Raw genomic sequence first — 14197 nt, forward strand, 5'->3', positions numbered from 1 at the left:
GGCAAACTACCTGCCCTCCAGGACACATACAGCACCCGATATCACAGGAAGACCAAAAACATCATCAAGGACAATCACCACCCGAGCAAATGCCTGTTCACCAGACGCCTCCCAAGTCCTCAACTGGCAGCTTCATTAAATAGTACCCGCAAAACACCAGTCTCAACGTCAACAGTGAAGAGCCGACTCCGGGATGCTGGCCTTCTAGGCAAAGAAAAAGCCATATCTGACTTGATTAAGATTAAGATGGGCAAAAGAACACAGACACTGGACAGAGGAACTCTGCCTTGAAGGCCAGCATCCCGGACTCGCCTCTTCACTGTTGACGTTGCAACTGGTGTTTTGCGGGTACTATTTCATTAAGTTCCCAGTTGAGGACTTGTAAGGCTTCTGTTTCTCAAACCAGACACTCTAATCTACTTGTCCTCTTGCTCAGTTGTGCACCGGGGCCTCTCACTCCTCTTTCTATTCTGGTTAGAGCCCGTTTGCGCTGTTCTGTGTAGGGAGTAGTAGACAGCGTTGTACGAGATCTTCAGTTTCTTGGCAATTTCTTGCATGGAATACCCTTTATTTCTCAGAACAAGAATGGACTGACGAGTTTCAGAAGAAAGTTCTTTGTTTCTGGACATTTTTGAGCCTGTAATCGAACCCACAAATGCTGATGCTCCAGATACTTAACTAGTCTAAAGAAGGCCAGTTTTATTGCTTCTTTAATCAGAACAACAGTTTTCAGCTGTGCTAACATAATTGCAAAAGGTTTTTCTAATGATCAATTAGCCTTTTAAAATTATAAACTTGGATTAGCTAACACAACGTGCCATTGGAACACAGGAGTGATGGTTGCTGATAATGAGCCTCTGTATGCCTATGTACATATTCCAATAAGAAATCAGCCGTTTCCAGCTACAATAGTCATTTACAACATTAACAATGTCTACACTGTATTTCGGATCAATTTTATGTTCTTTTAATGGACCAAAAATGTGCTTTTCTTTCAAAAACAAGGACATTTCTGAGTGACTCCAAACTTTTGAACGGTAGTGTACATAATGTACTAGTTTTACTTTATACCATGGTGCTCCATCTATGCCTCATCTGGCTATGCGCATGTGTGTCTGACTGCTAAATGAAAGTGAAAGGAGAGTTTGCTGTGGGAGTTACAGGGGAAGTCCGAAGTCAAAATCGTATTTCTCCTCATTTTGTCTCATCCATCAGACTACAGAATAGTCGAGGACACTATCAAAGACGACCAGTGCTTAACTTGTACTGAAATAGGTGGTGGTATTCAATTTGGGTGCCAGTACTGTTTATATTTAGCTGCAGGAGCTCCACAATACTTATATTCTATAAGAGGAAGAGGAGCTCAAGCCGTAGAACATTTGAGGTGCCGGCAGTAGCGGTGTGTGGGTAAGCCACATTACAATCTACGTGTTGTGATAATTGCGTTGTTTGCTCTATGACCCGTTAATTAATATGCCTTGCGACCTTGATATATAGGACTAGACAAAAAGAAGACACAGTGCCTGAATAAATTCAACCACACCTTTCAATTTCATTGAATTGTTCTTGTGCATGTGAAAAAACAACTTTAATATTGTTTTTATTTAATTTTGTTTAATTTTATATTTCCTTGTATAGACAGAATAGGCTACTTTTCGTTAATATTTTCTTATTGATTTTCCTACCATCACATCAGTTGTTAGATTAATCTATTGTCAGGAATGAGCAAGAACGTTGAGCAAATGAGGACTGTCTCAGCCTCCAGTATTTATGCTGCAGTAGTTTATGTGTCGGGGGGCTAGGGTCAGTCTGTTACATCTGGAGTATTTCTCTTGTCTTATCCGGTGTCCTGTGTGAATTTAAATATGCTCTCTAATTCTCTCTTTCTTTCGGAGGACCTGAGCCCTAGGACCATACCTGAGCCCTGGCATGATGACTCCTTGCTGTCCCCAGTCCACCTGGCCATGCTGCTGCTCGTTTCAACTGTTCTGCCTGCGGCTATGGAACCCTGACCTGTTCACCGGACATGCTTGTTGCACCCTCGACAACTACTATGATTATTATTATTTGACCATGCTGGTCATTTATGAACATTTTGACATCTTGACCATGTTCTGTTATAATATCCACCCGGCACAGCCAGAAGAGGACTGGCCACCCCTCATAGCCTGGTTCCTCTCTAGGTTTCTTCCTAGGTTTTTGGCCTTTCTAGGGAGTTTTTCCTAGCCACCGTGCTTCTTTCACATGTATTGCTTGATGTTTGGGGTTTTAGGCTGGGTTTCTGTAGAGCACTTTGAGATTTCAGCTGATGTACGAAGGGCTATATGAATACATTTGATTTTGATTTGACATGGGATGTAATAAAGTCTTTGTTCATCTTCAAAACAGCGTTGAAGGAAACTAACAAGATTATAGAGATCAACCATTACCTGCTGGGGACCATGTCTGGTAGTGCTGCTGACTGCCAGTACTGGGAGAGACTGCTGGCTAAGGAGTGCAGGTCTGTTAAAACTTGTCTCTGTGGGATTGAGTCCTGCTATACAGTTACATGGTGTTAATATCATAATCATCTATGCCTGTCTGTCTGTTAGGCTTATGGGCACGGGGAGGGCCAGTGAGGGTTGGTTGAAGAGAAAATGTACCAATCAATGTCATTTCCATACACTCAAAACAAATGCGTGGGACAAAGTAAGCCATCAGTACCAACCAGTGACATTGTAGGTACCATCTGTTATCTAGACGAGCCACCTCCCTATTCTGGTCTTAATGGTCTGTTTCCAAGCCACATTAATGCCTTTATGTATCTGGGGTGTTAAAATGTATCTGGAAGTAAACCAGTGTTTCAGCACTCTTGACTGCCTTGTCTCATACAGTGACTGACCATCTCTTTGTGTCTCAGGCTGTACAAACTGAGGAACAAGCAGAGGATCAGTGTCTGCAGCCTCTAAGCTGCTGTGTAACATGATGCTGGGATACAGAGTCATGGGCCTCTCCATGGGCAGCATGATCGTTGGCTGGGACAACAAGGTACAGGGTGGGAGGGAGTAGAGTTTGTATATGTGTGTGGGGTGGTATGTGTTTATTTGAAAGGATGATTTTATAGCTTACATTTTCATCCTGATGGTACCCACAATTCGGTTACTGGCCCAACGCTCTTAACCGCTAGGCTACCTGCCACCACAATTTTTCACACAGGTTATCAAAATATTTATTACTTCTTAAGCCCATATACAAAATTATATTGTTCCACTTCCAATACCTGTTTAGAGCATATCTTACTGCAAACATTATTAAAAGGCCCAGTATGACACTGATTCAAATTGTGGACTTTGAGAAGTGTAAGAACATTACAGAACGCATGAATTTGGTCTCTAATTTGTCTTGTTGTGGATCACATTAAATGGAATGAAATAATGGGGCCAACAGAGGGCTGCCTTGCTTCTAGTCCATAGGAAACTTTGCGACAAGCATTTCACCACCCGCAATAACATCTGCTAAGCACGTGGTGTATGCGTTTGTATTTATTATGGCTCCCCATTAAAATGAAGGCAGTTTATACAATTAAAACTTTACATTTACAAAACACTGTGGCCTCAGGCCTCTACTCCGCCACATATCTACAGTTCTAAATCCTTATGTATTGTGTGTGCCAATGTGTGTGCTGCTTCACAGTCCCCGCTGTTCCATAAGGTGTTTATGTTTTTAAAATATAATTTTACTGCTTGCATCAGTTAGTTGATGTGGAATAGAGTTCCATGTAGTCATGGCTCTATGTAGTACTGTGTCTGTTCTGGACTTGGGGACTGAAGATACCTTTTGTGGCATGTCTTGTAGGGTATGCATGGGTGTCCCGAGCTGTGTGCCAGTAGTTAAGACAGACAGCTCGGTGCATTCAACAAAAAAAGTTGTGATGAAGTCACTCTCCTCCACTTGTAGAATATGTGACCAATACATTTAACTTGGATTAGATCATTGCTTTGTGTAGAGCATCCTTAATGTACAAAGCACAAACACTTGCAATAAAAGTTGTTGTTCAACTTGACCCATCACCAACTTATTCTACAGAACGCACTAGCCACAAAAAGAAAAACACCACCACTTCAAATGAAATATGTACAAATGGAACATGTGGACAGGCCTTGTCTGGCTTACAGTTATACAATTAAACAAGTTAGTGTGAGCAAAGTTATAACGTCACACAATTACTGTATCTTATGCCACCAAAACAGACATATGAAGCTACACCAAACAAAAATGTTTTTCCAGTTCACAGAAAAATCATTTTAAATGTGATTGTTTTGGTGGCTTCAGTTAGGGGAAAATCAAGCTAATTTATGTTTATTTGTAGAATAATATAAAATTCACATTTTAAATTTACCTGTATGTCTGTGTTCCACTGGTTCTAATATACCTATATGACTTGAGATACATATATCACACAGTGGTAATATTACATTATAATTCAACAAAATTACAGCACAACTTTTCAAAAGCCAAACCAATTAAATGAAAGTAAAACTTTCAGATGTTTTATATATGGATTCTGTGTTCACAGTGTGTGTGTGAGAGACTGATGTGTTACATTCTTGGGAAGTTTACGTTTGTCGTTTCCATTGCGTTGCTGTCCTCTTCAGCTCCTTCCTAAAACACATGAGAAGAGAGAGGTTACACACAAACACATTCCAAACAGTAGCAGTGTGTTCCAGTGTGGTAGTGGTTGTTTCCATTCCTTCCTAAAACACATGAGAAGAGAGAGGTTACACACAAACACATTCCAAACAGCAGCAGTGTGTTCCAGTGTGGTAGTGGTTGTTTCCATTCCTTCCTAAAACACATGAGAAGAGAGAGGTTACACACAAACACATTCCAAACAGTAGCAGTGAGTTCCAGTGTGGTAGTGGTTGTTTCCATTCCTTCCTAAAACACATGAGAAGAGAGAGGTTACACATAAACACATTCCAAACAGTAGCAGTGTGTTCCAGTGTGGTAGTGGTTGTTTCTCCAGTTTGCTCATTAATATGAAGACATCTTCAGTGACTTACTCTGATGTTACAGAAGTGCAGAGGTTTCTCAAATCTTCTGGGCACCTTTCCCAGAGTTCTCAGAGTCGGTGTCGGAAGCTAAAACAGAAATAAAACCTATGTTAGAAAAAGAGACTGATTGAAAGATAATGAGTTTAGGTTCATTACCAAGTTCTTAATGCATGGTTCACAGTAAATAAAACCTTTCATATTAACTAAGTTGCTGCATCAATTAACATTGTTTGAACCAGCATCACAATCTACAAGGAAAAGAGACAACCACATTCTAAAATGGATACAGTCAAACCCAAAACAAAGAAAAATCTGTGATCTTTTTAGAATAATTAACAATATTAAGGTCCCCACTTACTGCTGGCTGGAACAAACCCTGAAACAGAGATAAACATTGTTTTATTACTGATTCTGCCTTGTTGGAATATTACAATAGAAGAGCATGCTTGACAGTATTCTGAATCCTGCATTCCTACTGCTGACATCACATACAACCTAACTCTTTATTTACATTAAACAGGTCAATTCAAACATACTTCTACCATCACTAACAGCGCTGCACAATACTATAACTTATAACAGTACTATGACTACTACTTCTAAACTACTAAGTAAGTCACAGCTGATAATATCTAAGATGACAATGTAAGCTACATAGGACAATAGAAAGGTCTTTCCTCACACCTTTCTTGCTCTTCTTCCTCCTCCACATGACGAGCCCAACAACAACAACAACAACCAGGAGAGCTACAACCACTCCAATGATGGGGGCGGAGCCAATGGTGTTCACACCTGTAATCATCAGAACAGAGCATTCAGACTACAGTGATAGATGATACATTTCCATCTAAAATGAACTCTAAGCAACATCAATAAAATTCAGGAGGTAAATGAGAACATGTGGTCAGAAAGGTAGTGTTCCTGAGCAGGTGAGTGAACTTAAATTAGGAATATTTGGTAGGAGGGTTGGGTATAGTGTATATTTGAATCTTTCTCCCTCTTACCCCTGTTGGTCTGGATCTCAGACTCAGTCAGAACCTTGATAAAGTCCTCCTTGATACCAGTGACCTGAACAACACACTGATACTTGTTGTTCTTCCACTCCTCAGACGTCACTTTGAGGTGGGTTCTTTTCTGGAAGGTTCCATCATCGTTGTGGAGAGTCTCTCCATTCTCCACATCTTCATGGTGATCTTGTCCATCTTTCTGCCAGAACACCATGACTCCACTGGGATAGAAACCTGTAGCGTGGCAGGTCACTGGAGAGGAGGGGGTCTTCTGGAGCAGAGACACTGATGGAGGGACTGGAGAGAGAATAAAATAGAGGGGGAGGAAGAAACACAGGCATAGTGATGAGAAACAATTATAGGGATTGGAACCGCAAGAGATAAGAAAAAGAACTTGAATATGACGTGCAGTACGGAAATGTAAATAAAAATACACAATATATCACTTTTCTGCCTGTTAATTCATATGCATAGTCACTTTAATTATACATTCATGTACATACTACCTGAATTGGCCCGACCAGTGTTCCCGCACATTGGCTAATCGGGCTATCTGCATTGTGTCCCACCACCCGCCAACCCCTCTTTTTACGCTACTGCTACTCTCTGTTCATCATATATGCATAGTCACTTTAACCATATCTACATACTACCAAAATAAGCCTGACTAACCGGTGTCTGTGTATAGACTTGCTACTCTTATTTTTCAAATGTCTTTACTGTTTTATTTCTTTACTTACCTACACACACTTTTTTTTCCTCTCTTCGCACTATTGGTTAGAGCCTGTAAGTAAGCATTTCACTGTAAGGTCTACACCTGTTGTATTCAGCGCACGTGACAAATAAACTGATATAATCTCCTGTGTCTCTGTACCTGTTCTCTGCAGAGTAGTCTTCCCGTATTCCAGATACTTTTTCAGCCACACAATGCAATCCTGGGTGAGGTAGCGTTTCTCGCTCTCAATGCTAGACGGGTCCCCTTCCCACTTCATTTTGGAGTGGAGAGCCTGCGGGACTGAGGCAATCCATGTCGCTCTCTTCAGGTCAAATACCAGGAGGTCTTGTCCATCATATCCAATATGGTGAAACCCTTCTGTTAATCCTGTCTCATCATCCCATTCACAGCCATACATGTCCTGGCTAATGTGCATGCCTGAGAGAGAGATCACATTAGAAACACTGACATGCCAACATGAACTTTCTTTACACAGCACTCACATTGAACACACAAAACCATACGACTTCTGCATGGAGTAATTTAAATTATATCAAATTTGTTATCAAAATGTAGTCACACAGTACAATCACACAGACTGGGGTCTCTGAAGCTCACCTCCTGTTTGATTGAAACGCTTCTGTGCCGTCTGAAGGTTGTTTTTGAAAACCTTCTCTGCGCCTCTCAGGTCCTCTGTGGTGCTATCCCAATACTGCTGGTCAAAAACCTTCCCCATCCAGCTCTGCTTTGGGACCTTCCTCTTCGTGATGCTGTCATAGTGGCTAATGACCTGATCATTCACCATCCCCATGTCCACAAACTCAGGGAAGTCTGAGATTCCTGAGGAGGATGTGTAGAAGTAGCGCAGGGAATGGATCACTGTAACAGAGAAGGTACTTTAAGGTACTGTACATGGAACGTTAATGAGTGTGCATATGCATGTTATCTCGGCTAGGCTAAGTGAACGTCTGTGCCTCGCATACTCCCTTAAAAGACCTTCGCTTGAAAAACAAGAAAAAAGTGGCAATAGTACTTTGACCATTTTGAGACACCATAGCCAATATACACTTGCTCAAAAAGGTCTGAATTAATCAATGATAACTCAAGAAATCTGTTAATTATTAATTTTGCTGATGAGATCTTAATCAAGCAATTTTATAACTAAGATGTTTGGAGCAGTATTTCAAGTGAAAAAATGTGCATGAAAACAAGTCGTCTCTCATTGAATGAAAACAAACACTTTACTGAAGAATCCCTACTGTTGACCAATCATATACAAATGGGCGTAGCCCTCACCTACAGAACATTGGCTTGCCTCAAAACAATTGTGCACATGAAGACCTGAAAAATTACTTGCCGAAGCAAAAACATCAAGATGTCATCATAATATATGCACAAACTTTAGGATGGAAGCATGCAGATGCTTTTAAGAGAAGCAATAACAATGTCAGCGCTAGCTAACCTTCGTTGATATTATGGCACCACTTTACCAAACACTACTAACCCTTCCTCAATCAATAACTCAGAAAATCCCCAGTATTTTTGGAGTACCATCATTCGCCGAAGACGTGGACGTTGAATATGGCAGCCCCCCCCCCGCACCTCTGACTCAGAGGGGTTGGTTTAAATGAGGAAGACACATTTCAGTTGTACAACTGACTAGGTATCCCCCTTTCCCTTAAGTATGACTATGACATGCAAACCTATTGAGGTTAAAAATGACATGTTATCCTACTGTAGGTGTCGGATTTTATTCATGTATTTGATCAAAACTATACAGAACCTATAGATAAGGGCACTCAACTTGTACAGCACTGACACAAATGACAGTTGGAAAGAAATTGATAATTGAAGATTGTGGGAGCTGTACTGTTAGTTCTTTGATATAATTGTCGATAACCTGTTTTTGAAAAAAACTTGGGTTATGGCTTTTCAACCTCTGCCATATCGTGGATTCAGTCATTTAATTGAACACGCATATATATACACATACATATATTTTTTATGTAAGCTTCTAATGTGAATGTAATGAGACTGCTCTTCTCTGTGTCACGGAGGCTCTCCGCACTGCTAAAGCTAACTCTCTCTCCTCTGCTCTCATCCTTCTAGACCTATCTGCTGCCTTTGATACTGTGAACCATCAGATCCTCCTCTCCACCCTCTCCGAGTTGGGCATCTCCGGCGCGGCCCACGCTTGGATTGCGTCCTGACAGGTCGCTCCTACCAGGTGGCGTGGCGAGAATCTGTCTCCGCACCATGCGCTCTCACCACTGGTGTCCCCCAGGGCTCTGTTCTAGGCCCTCTCCTATTCTCGCTATACACCAAGTCACTTGGCTCTGTCATATCCTCACATGGTCTCTCCTATCATTGCTATGCAGACGACACACAATTAATCTTCTCCTTTCCCCCTTCTGATAACCAGGCGGCGAATCGCATCTCTGCATGTCTGTCAGACATATCAGTGTGGATGACGGATCACCAGCTCAAGCTGAACCTCGGCAAGACGGAGCTGCTCTTCCTCCCGGGGAAGGACTGCCCGTTCCATGATCTCGCCATCACGATTGACAACTCCCTTGTGTCCTCCTCCCAGAGTGCTAAGAACCTTGGCGTGATCCTGGACAACACCCTGTCGTTCTCCACTAACATCAAGGCGGTGACCCGATCCTGTAGGTTCATGCTCTACAACATTCGCAGAGTACGACCCTGCCTCACACAGGAAGCGGCGCAGGTCCTAATCCAGGCACTTGTCATCTCCCGTCTGGATTACTGCAACTCGCTGTTGGCTGGGCTCCCTGCCTGTGCCATTAAACCCCTACAACTCATCCAGAACGCCGCAGCCCGTCTGGTGTTCAACCTTCCCAAGTTCTCTCACGTCACCCCGCTCCTCCGCTCTCTCCACTGGCTTCCAGTTGAAGCTCGCATCCGCTACAAGACCATGGTGATTGCCTACGGAGCTGTGAAGGGAACGGCACCTCCATACCTTCAGGCTCTGATCAGGCCCTACACCCAAACAAGGGCACTGCGTTCATCCACCACTGGCCTGCTGGCCCCCCTACCTCTGAGGAAGCACAGTTCCCGCTCAGCCCAGTCAAAACTGTTCGCTGCTCTGGCACCCCAATGGTGGAACAAGCTCCCTCACGACGCCAGGACAGCGGAGTCAATCACCACCTTCCGGAGACACCTGAAACCCCACCTCTTTAAGGAATACTTAGGATAGGATAAAGTAATCCTTATAACCCCCCCCTTAAAAGATTTAGATGCACTATTGTAAAGTGGTTGTTCCACTGGATATCATAAGGTGAATGCACCATTTTGTAAGTCGCTCTGGATAAGAGCGTCTGCTAAATGACTTAAATGTAATGTAAATGTAATGTTAAACATGTAATGTTTGGTGTACCGCAGGGCAGTGCTCTTGGCACTTTTCATATTTTGTTTACCAATGACCTGACACTGGCATTAAAACAAAGCCTGTGTGTTGATGTATGCTGATGATTCAACCCTATACGCGTCAGCAACCACAGCTAGTGAAGTCACTGCAACCCTAAACAACGAGTTTGTCAGTTTTAGAATGGGTGGCCAGTAGTCCTGAATATCTCTAAAACTAAGAGAATTGCATTTGGTACAAATCATTGCCTAAATTCTAGACCTCAGCTGAATCTGGTAATGAATGATGTGACTGTTTAGCAAGTTGAGAAGACTAAATTACTTGGCGTTACCTTAGAATGTAAACTGTCATGGTCAAAACATACATACACTGAACAATGGTCCCATGTTTCATGAGCTGAAATAAAAGGTAACAGAAATGTTCCATATGCACAAGTGAGCATTTCTCCTTTGCCAAGATAACCCATCCAACTGACAGGTGTGGCATATCAAGAAGCTGAATAAACAGCATGAGCATTACAAATGACACCTTGTGCTGGGGACAATAAAAGGCCTCTAAAATGTCAAGTTATCACAACACAATGCCAAAGAGGTCTCAAGTTGAGGGAGCTTGCAATTGGCATGATGACTGCAGGAATGTCTACCAGAGAATTGAATGTTAGAGAATTTGGTAGTACGTCTAACCGGCCTCACAACCGCAGACCACGTGTAACCACGCCAGCCCAGGACCTCCACATGCTTCTTCACCTACGTGATCGTCCCGAGACCAGACACCAAGACAGCTGATTAAACTGGGTTTGCACAACTTAAGAATTTCTGCACAAACTGTCAGAAACAGTCTCAGGGAAGCTGACCTGTGTGCTCGTCGTCCTCATCAAGGTAATGACCTAACTGCAGTTCGGCGTCGTAACCAACTTCAGCGGGCAAATGCTCACCTTCGATGGCCACTGGCACGCTGGAGAACTGTGCTCTTCACGGATAAATCCCGGCTTCAACTGTACCGGGCAGAGTGGGCGAACGGTTTGATTATGTCAACGTTGTGAACAGAGTGCCCCATGGTGGGGTTATGGTATCGGCAGGCATAAATCGATTGCAATTTGAATACACAGAAATACCGTGACGAGATCCTGAGTCACACTGTCGTGTCATTCATCCGCCGACCATCACGATAATGCACAGCCCCATGTCGCAAGGATCTGTACACAATTCCTGGAAGCTGAAAATGGCCCAGTTCTTCCATGGCCTGCATACCCAGACATGTCACACATTGAGCATTTTTGGGATGCTCTGGATCCACGTGTACGACAGCTTGTTCCAGTTCCCGCCAATATCCAGCAACTTTACACAGCCATTGAGGAGTGGGACAAGATTCCACAGGCCACAATGAACAGCCTGTTGCGCTGCATGATGCAAATGGTGGTCACACCAGATACTGATTGGTTTCCTGATGCCCCAATCTGTATTCCCAGTTATGTGAAATCAATAGATTATGGCCTAATGAATTTTTCAATTGACTGATTTCCTTATATGAACTGTAACTCAGTAAAAATCTTTTAACCTCTATGGGCTAGGTGGGACGCTTGCTGTTTTGGATAGAGATGATCAAGAAGGCCAAGAAATAGTCAGAGAGCGCTTCCTGTTTGGAATCTTCTCAGGTTTTGGCCTGCCAAATGAGTTCTGTTATACTCAGACACCATTCAAACAGTTTTAGAAACTTTAGGGTGTTTTCTATCCAAATCAAACAATTATATGCATATTCTAGTTACTGGGCAGGAGTAGTAACCAGATTAAATCGGGTACGTTTTTTATCCGGCCGTGCAAATACTGCCCCCTAGCCCTAACAGGTTAAATTGTTGCAGTTATATTTTTGTTCAGTGTAAAACCAATGATTGTAAACATGGGGGGAGGTCTGTCCATAATAAAGAGACACTACACAAAGCAAGTCCTGCAGGCTTTAGTTTAATCTTATCTTGATTATTGTCCAGTCATATGGTCAAATGCTGAAAAGGACCTAGTTAAACTGCAGCTGGCACAGAACAGAGCGGCACATTTTGCTCTTCATTGTAATCAGAGGGCTAATATATCAATACTATGCATGCCAGTCTCTCTTGGCTAAGAGTTGAGTAAAGACGACGCATCACTTCTTGTTTTTATAAGAAGCAATGTGTTGAAAATTCCAAATTGTTTGCATAGTTAGCTTACACACAGCACTGACACACACCCCACCAGACATGCCACCAGGGGTCTTTTCACAGTCCCCAGGTCCAGAACCAATTCAAGGAAACTTACAGTATTATACAGAGCCACGATTGCATTGCACTCTCTTCAATCTCATTAAAGCATGTAACACCAAACCTGGTTTAAAAAATAAATAAAATAGCAACTCCCCCATGTGACCTACTTTTTCTGTGCATGTACTGACATGTTATTGTAACTGATGTGTGTAACGCATACACACATCCACACTGCATGTTGTTTTAAATGTAAGTAAATTGTAAAGTATTTTATTTGTAATGTCTTTTTCGTTATGTGTCGGTCCCCAGTAAGACTAGCTGTCGCTATTGGCGTCGGCTAGTGGGAATCCTAATTAAATCTAAAACAACAAAAAATACATTTTACACCTTTTGAAGGCCCTCGGAATCAATTACAGTAGTGTCTCAAATGACGGTTTCTTGTTCGAATAGTAGAATACACAAGGTGCAATTTCGAAATTTGGTTGTGCATCAACAGTTCTATTATGGCAGTCACTGATATTCACTCAATTAGCCCATGTCCACCTCATTGATTCGTGACCACATCAAAGTTACCCATCCCAGGCCTATAGTAACATAGAACAGACTGCGCGTCACCAAACACCAGGGCAAACGATATACTTAAGGTTAAGATCGAAACTGATATAGGCACTTCACAGCCATTATAGCATACGAGTTCACATCTCACAGTGGACAGCCCGCCTCCACATTGTTGGACATATAATGAAATCACGTTTGCATACTGTAATGTGTTTGTTTTATCGAGTGATGCTGTTATTATATTTAACGTTACTCAGATTGTTTGTTTGTTCTAAAGGCCGTCGGCGGACGAATTGTCATGTTTTTAATTTGAAACAATAAAACATCAGCGTTTAAATTTTATGAGTCACGTGTATATATCCTACAAAAGAATCTAACAATAATAAAAATATACTAAATAATGTGGAAATCACTGACCTGATAAAGCGCCATGAATACAACTGAGGAGAACAAAATATATCTTCATGGCGCTGATGAGTCTGGTTTTCATGACCGTTTTCCGAATTCAGGAACTGTTTGTATCTAATGCAGTAATATAGCCAATTTAAACTGTATTACAATTTAAATTGGCCATATTACTGATTTGTTCCACCACACCTCAGAACCACAGTGAAAATACGTTTCCGTCTTGGCAAGGCCATTTATACGGCTCTTCTGTTTACAGATCAACTGGGAACCCAATAGGAAATCAGAAAGATACTTCGTCACAAAACACCAGGAGTACAAACGTGTTCAAGGTTATGATCCAAATTGAAAGTAAAGCCATGTCACTGTTGATGTTCAAAAACGGTTGGCAAAGGGAAAACGGACTATAAGGGTGACAGATGGATGACTGAAAATTGACTTTGAAATAAATTAGGTTCAAAGCAAAGCCGTGTTCAAATTGTACCCTACTCTGTTTCTGCTGTAGCTCTCTGTTACTTTTTTGAGATCATCGCATTACATATGCCTCGTTCAAAACAACAGGGAAATCGTGATAACAGTGATATTTGGGTCGGGAAGTCAGAGTTCTAGATAGATGCTCGAGTTTCCGACTTGGAATTCGGAGTTGGATGACAGTTCAAACCGATTTTTCCCAGTAGGAGCAAGTTTTTTACCGAGTTCCCAGTTGTCTTGAACACACTGAAGTCAGAAGTCGGAGATTTCAGACTTCCCAGTTGTTTTGCACGCACCAAGGCACCTCTGCTGTTACCATACACACCATTTGACCACCCTGAGAGAAATAACTAACTTCGCCATGGTTCGTTGGACAAAGCCTATGGGGGA

General features: G+C 42.2%; 1 protein-coding gene and 1 non-coding gene across 2 annotated transcripts; one reads left to right on the forward strand and one right to left on the reverse strand.

Moving 5' to 3' along the window:
- The first annotated feature begins 2096 nt into the window (after positions 1 to 2096).
- Positions 2097 to 4245, forward strand: LOC106569949 (uncharacterized). The gene is made up of 2 exons (XR_006758884.1): positions 2097 to 2500; positions 2900 to 4245. It is a non-coding gene; the product is annotated as an uncharacterized protein (transcript).
- Positions 3504 to 13653, reverse strand: LOC106569947 (major histocompatibility complex class I-related gene protein). Its single transcript, XM_014141729.2, has 8 exons — positions 13349 to 13653; positions 7374 to 7634; positions 6915 to 7193; positions 6038 to 6337; positions 5718 to 5825; positions 5392 to 5409; positions 5043 to 5120; positions 3504 to 4641 (listed from the first exon to the last, which is right to left on the reverse strand). Exons 1-7 carry the CDS (start codon positions 13419 to 13421, stop codon positions 5071 to 5073), a joined length of 1089 nt encoding a protein of 362 aa, XP_013997204.2. The 5' UTR covers positions 13422 to 13653; the 3' UTR covers positions 3504 to 4641; positions 5043 to 5070.
- Positions 13654 to 14197: the final 544 nt, after the last annotated feature.

Source organism: Salmo salar, chromosome ssa14, assembly GCF_905237065.1.
Source record: "Salmo salar chromosome ssa14, Ssal_v3.1, whole genome shotgun sequence".
Classification (NCBI taxonomy): domain Eukaryota; kingdom Metazoa; phylum Chordata; class Actinopteri; order Salmoniformes; family Salmonidae; genus Salmo; species Salmo salar.

Coding starts and splice junctions, on each gene's coding strand:
- LOC106569947 (XM_014141729.2), bottom strand. CDS start 13,421: ATGAAAACCAGACTCATCAGCGCCATGAAGATATATTTTGTTCTCCTC. Junction 7,635..13,348: donor TATTCATGGCGCTTTATCAG/GTCAGTGATTTC, acceptor TCTCTGTTACAG/TGATCCATTCCCTGCGCTAC. Junction 5,826..6,037: donor TGAGATCCAGACCAACAGGG/GTAAGAGGGAGA, acceptor TGATGATTACAG/GTGTGAACACCATTGGCTCC.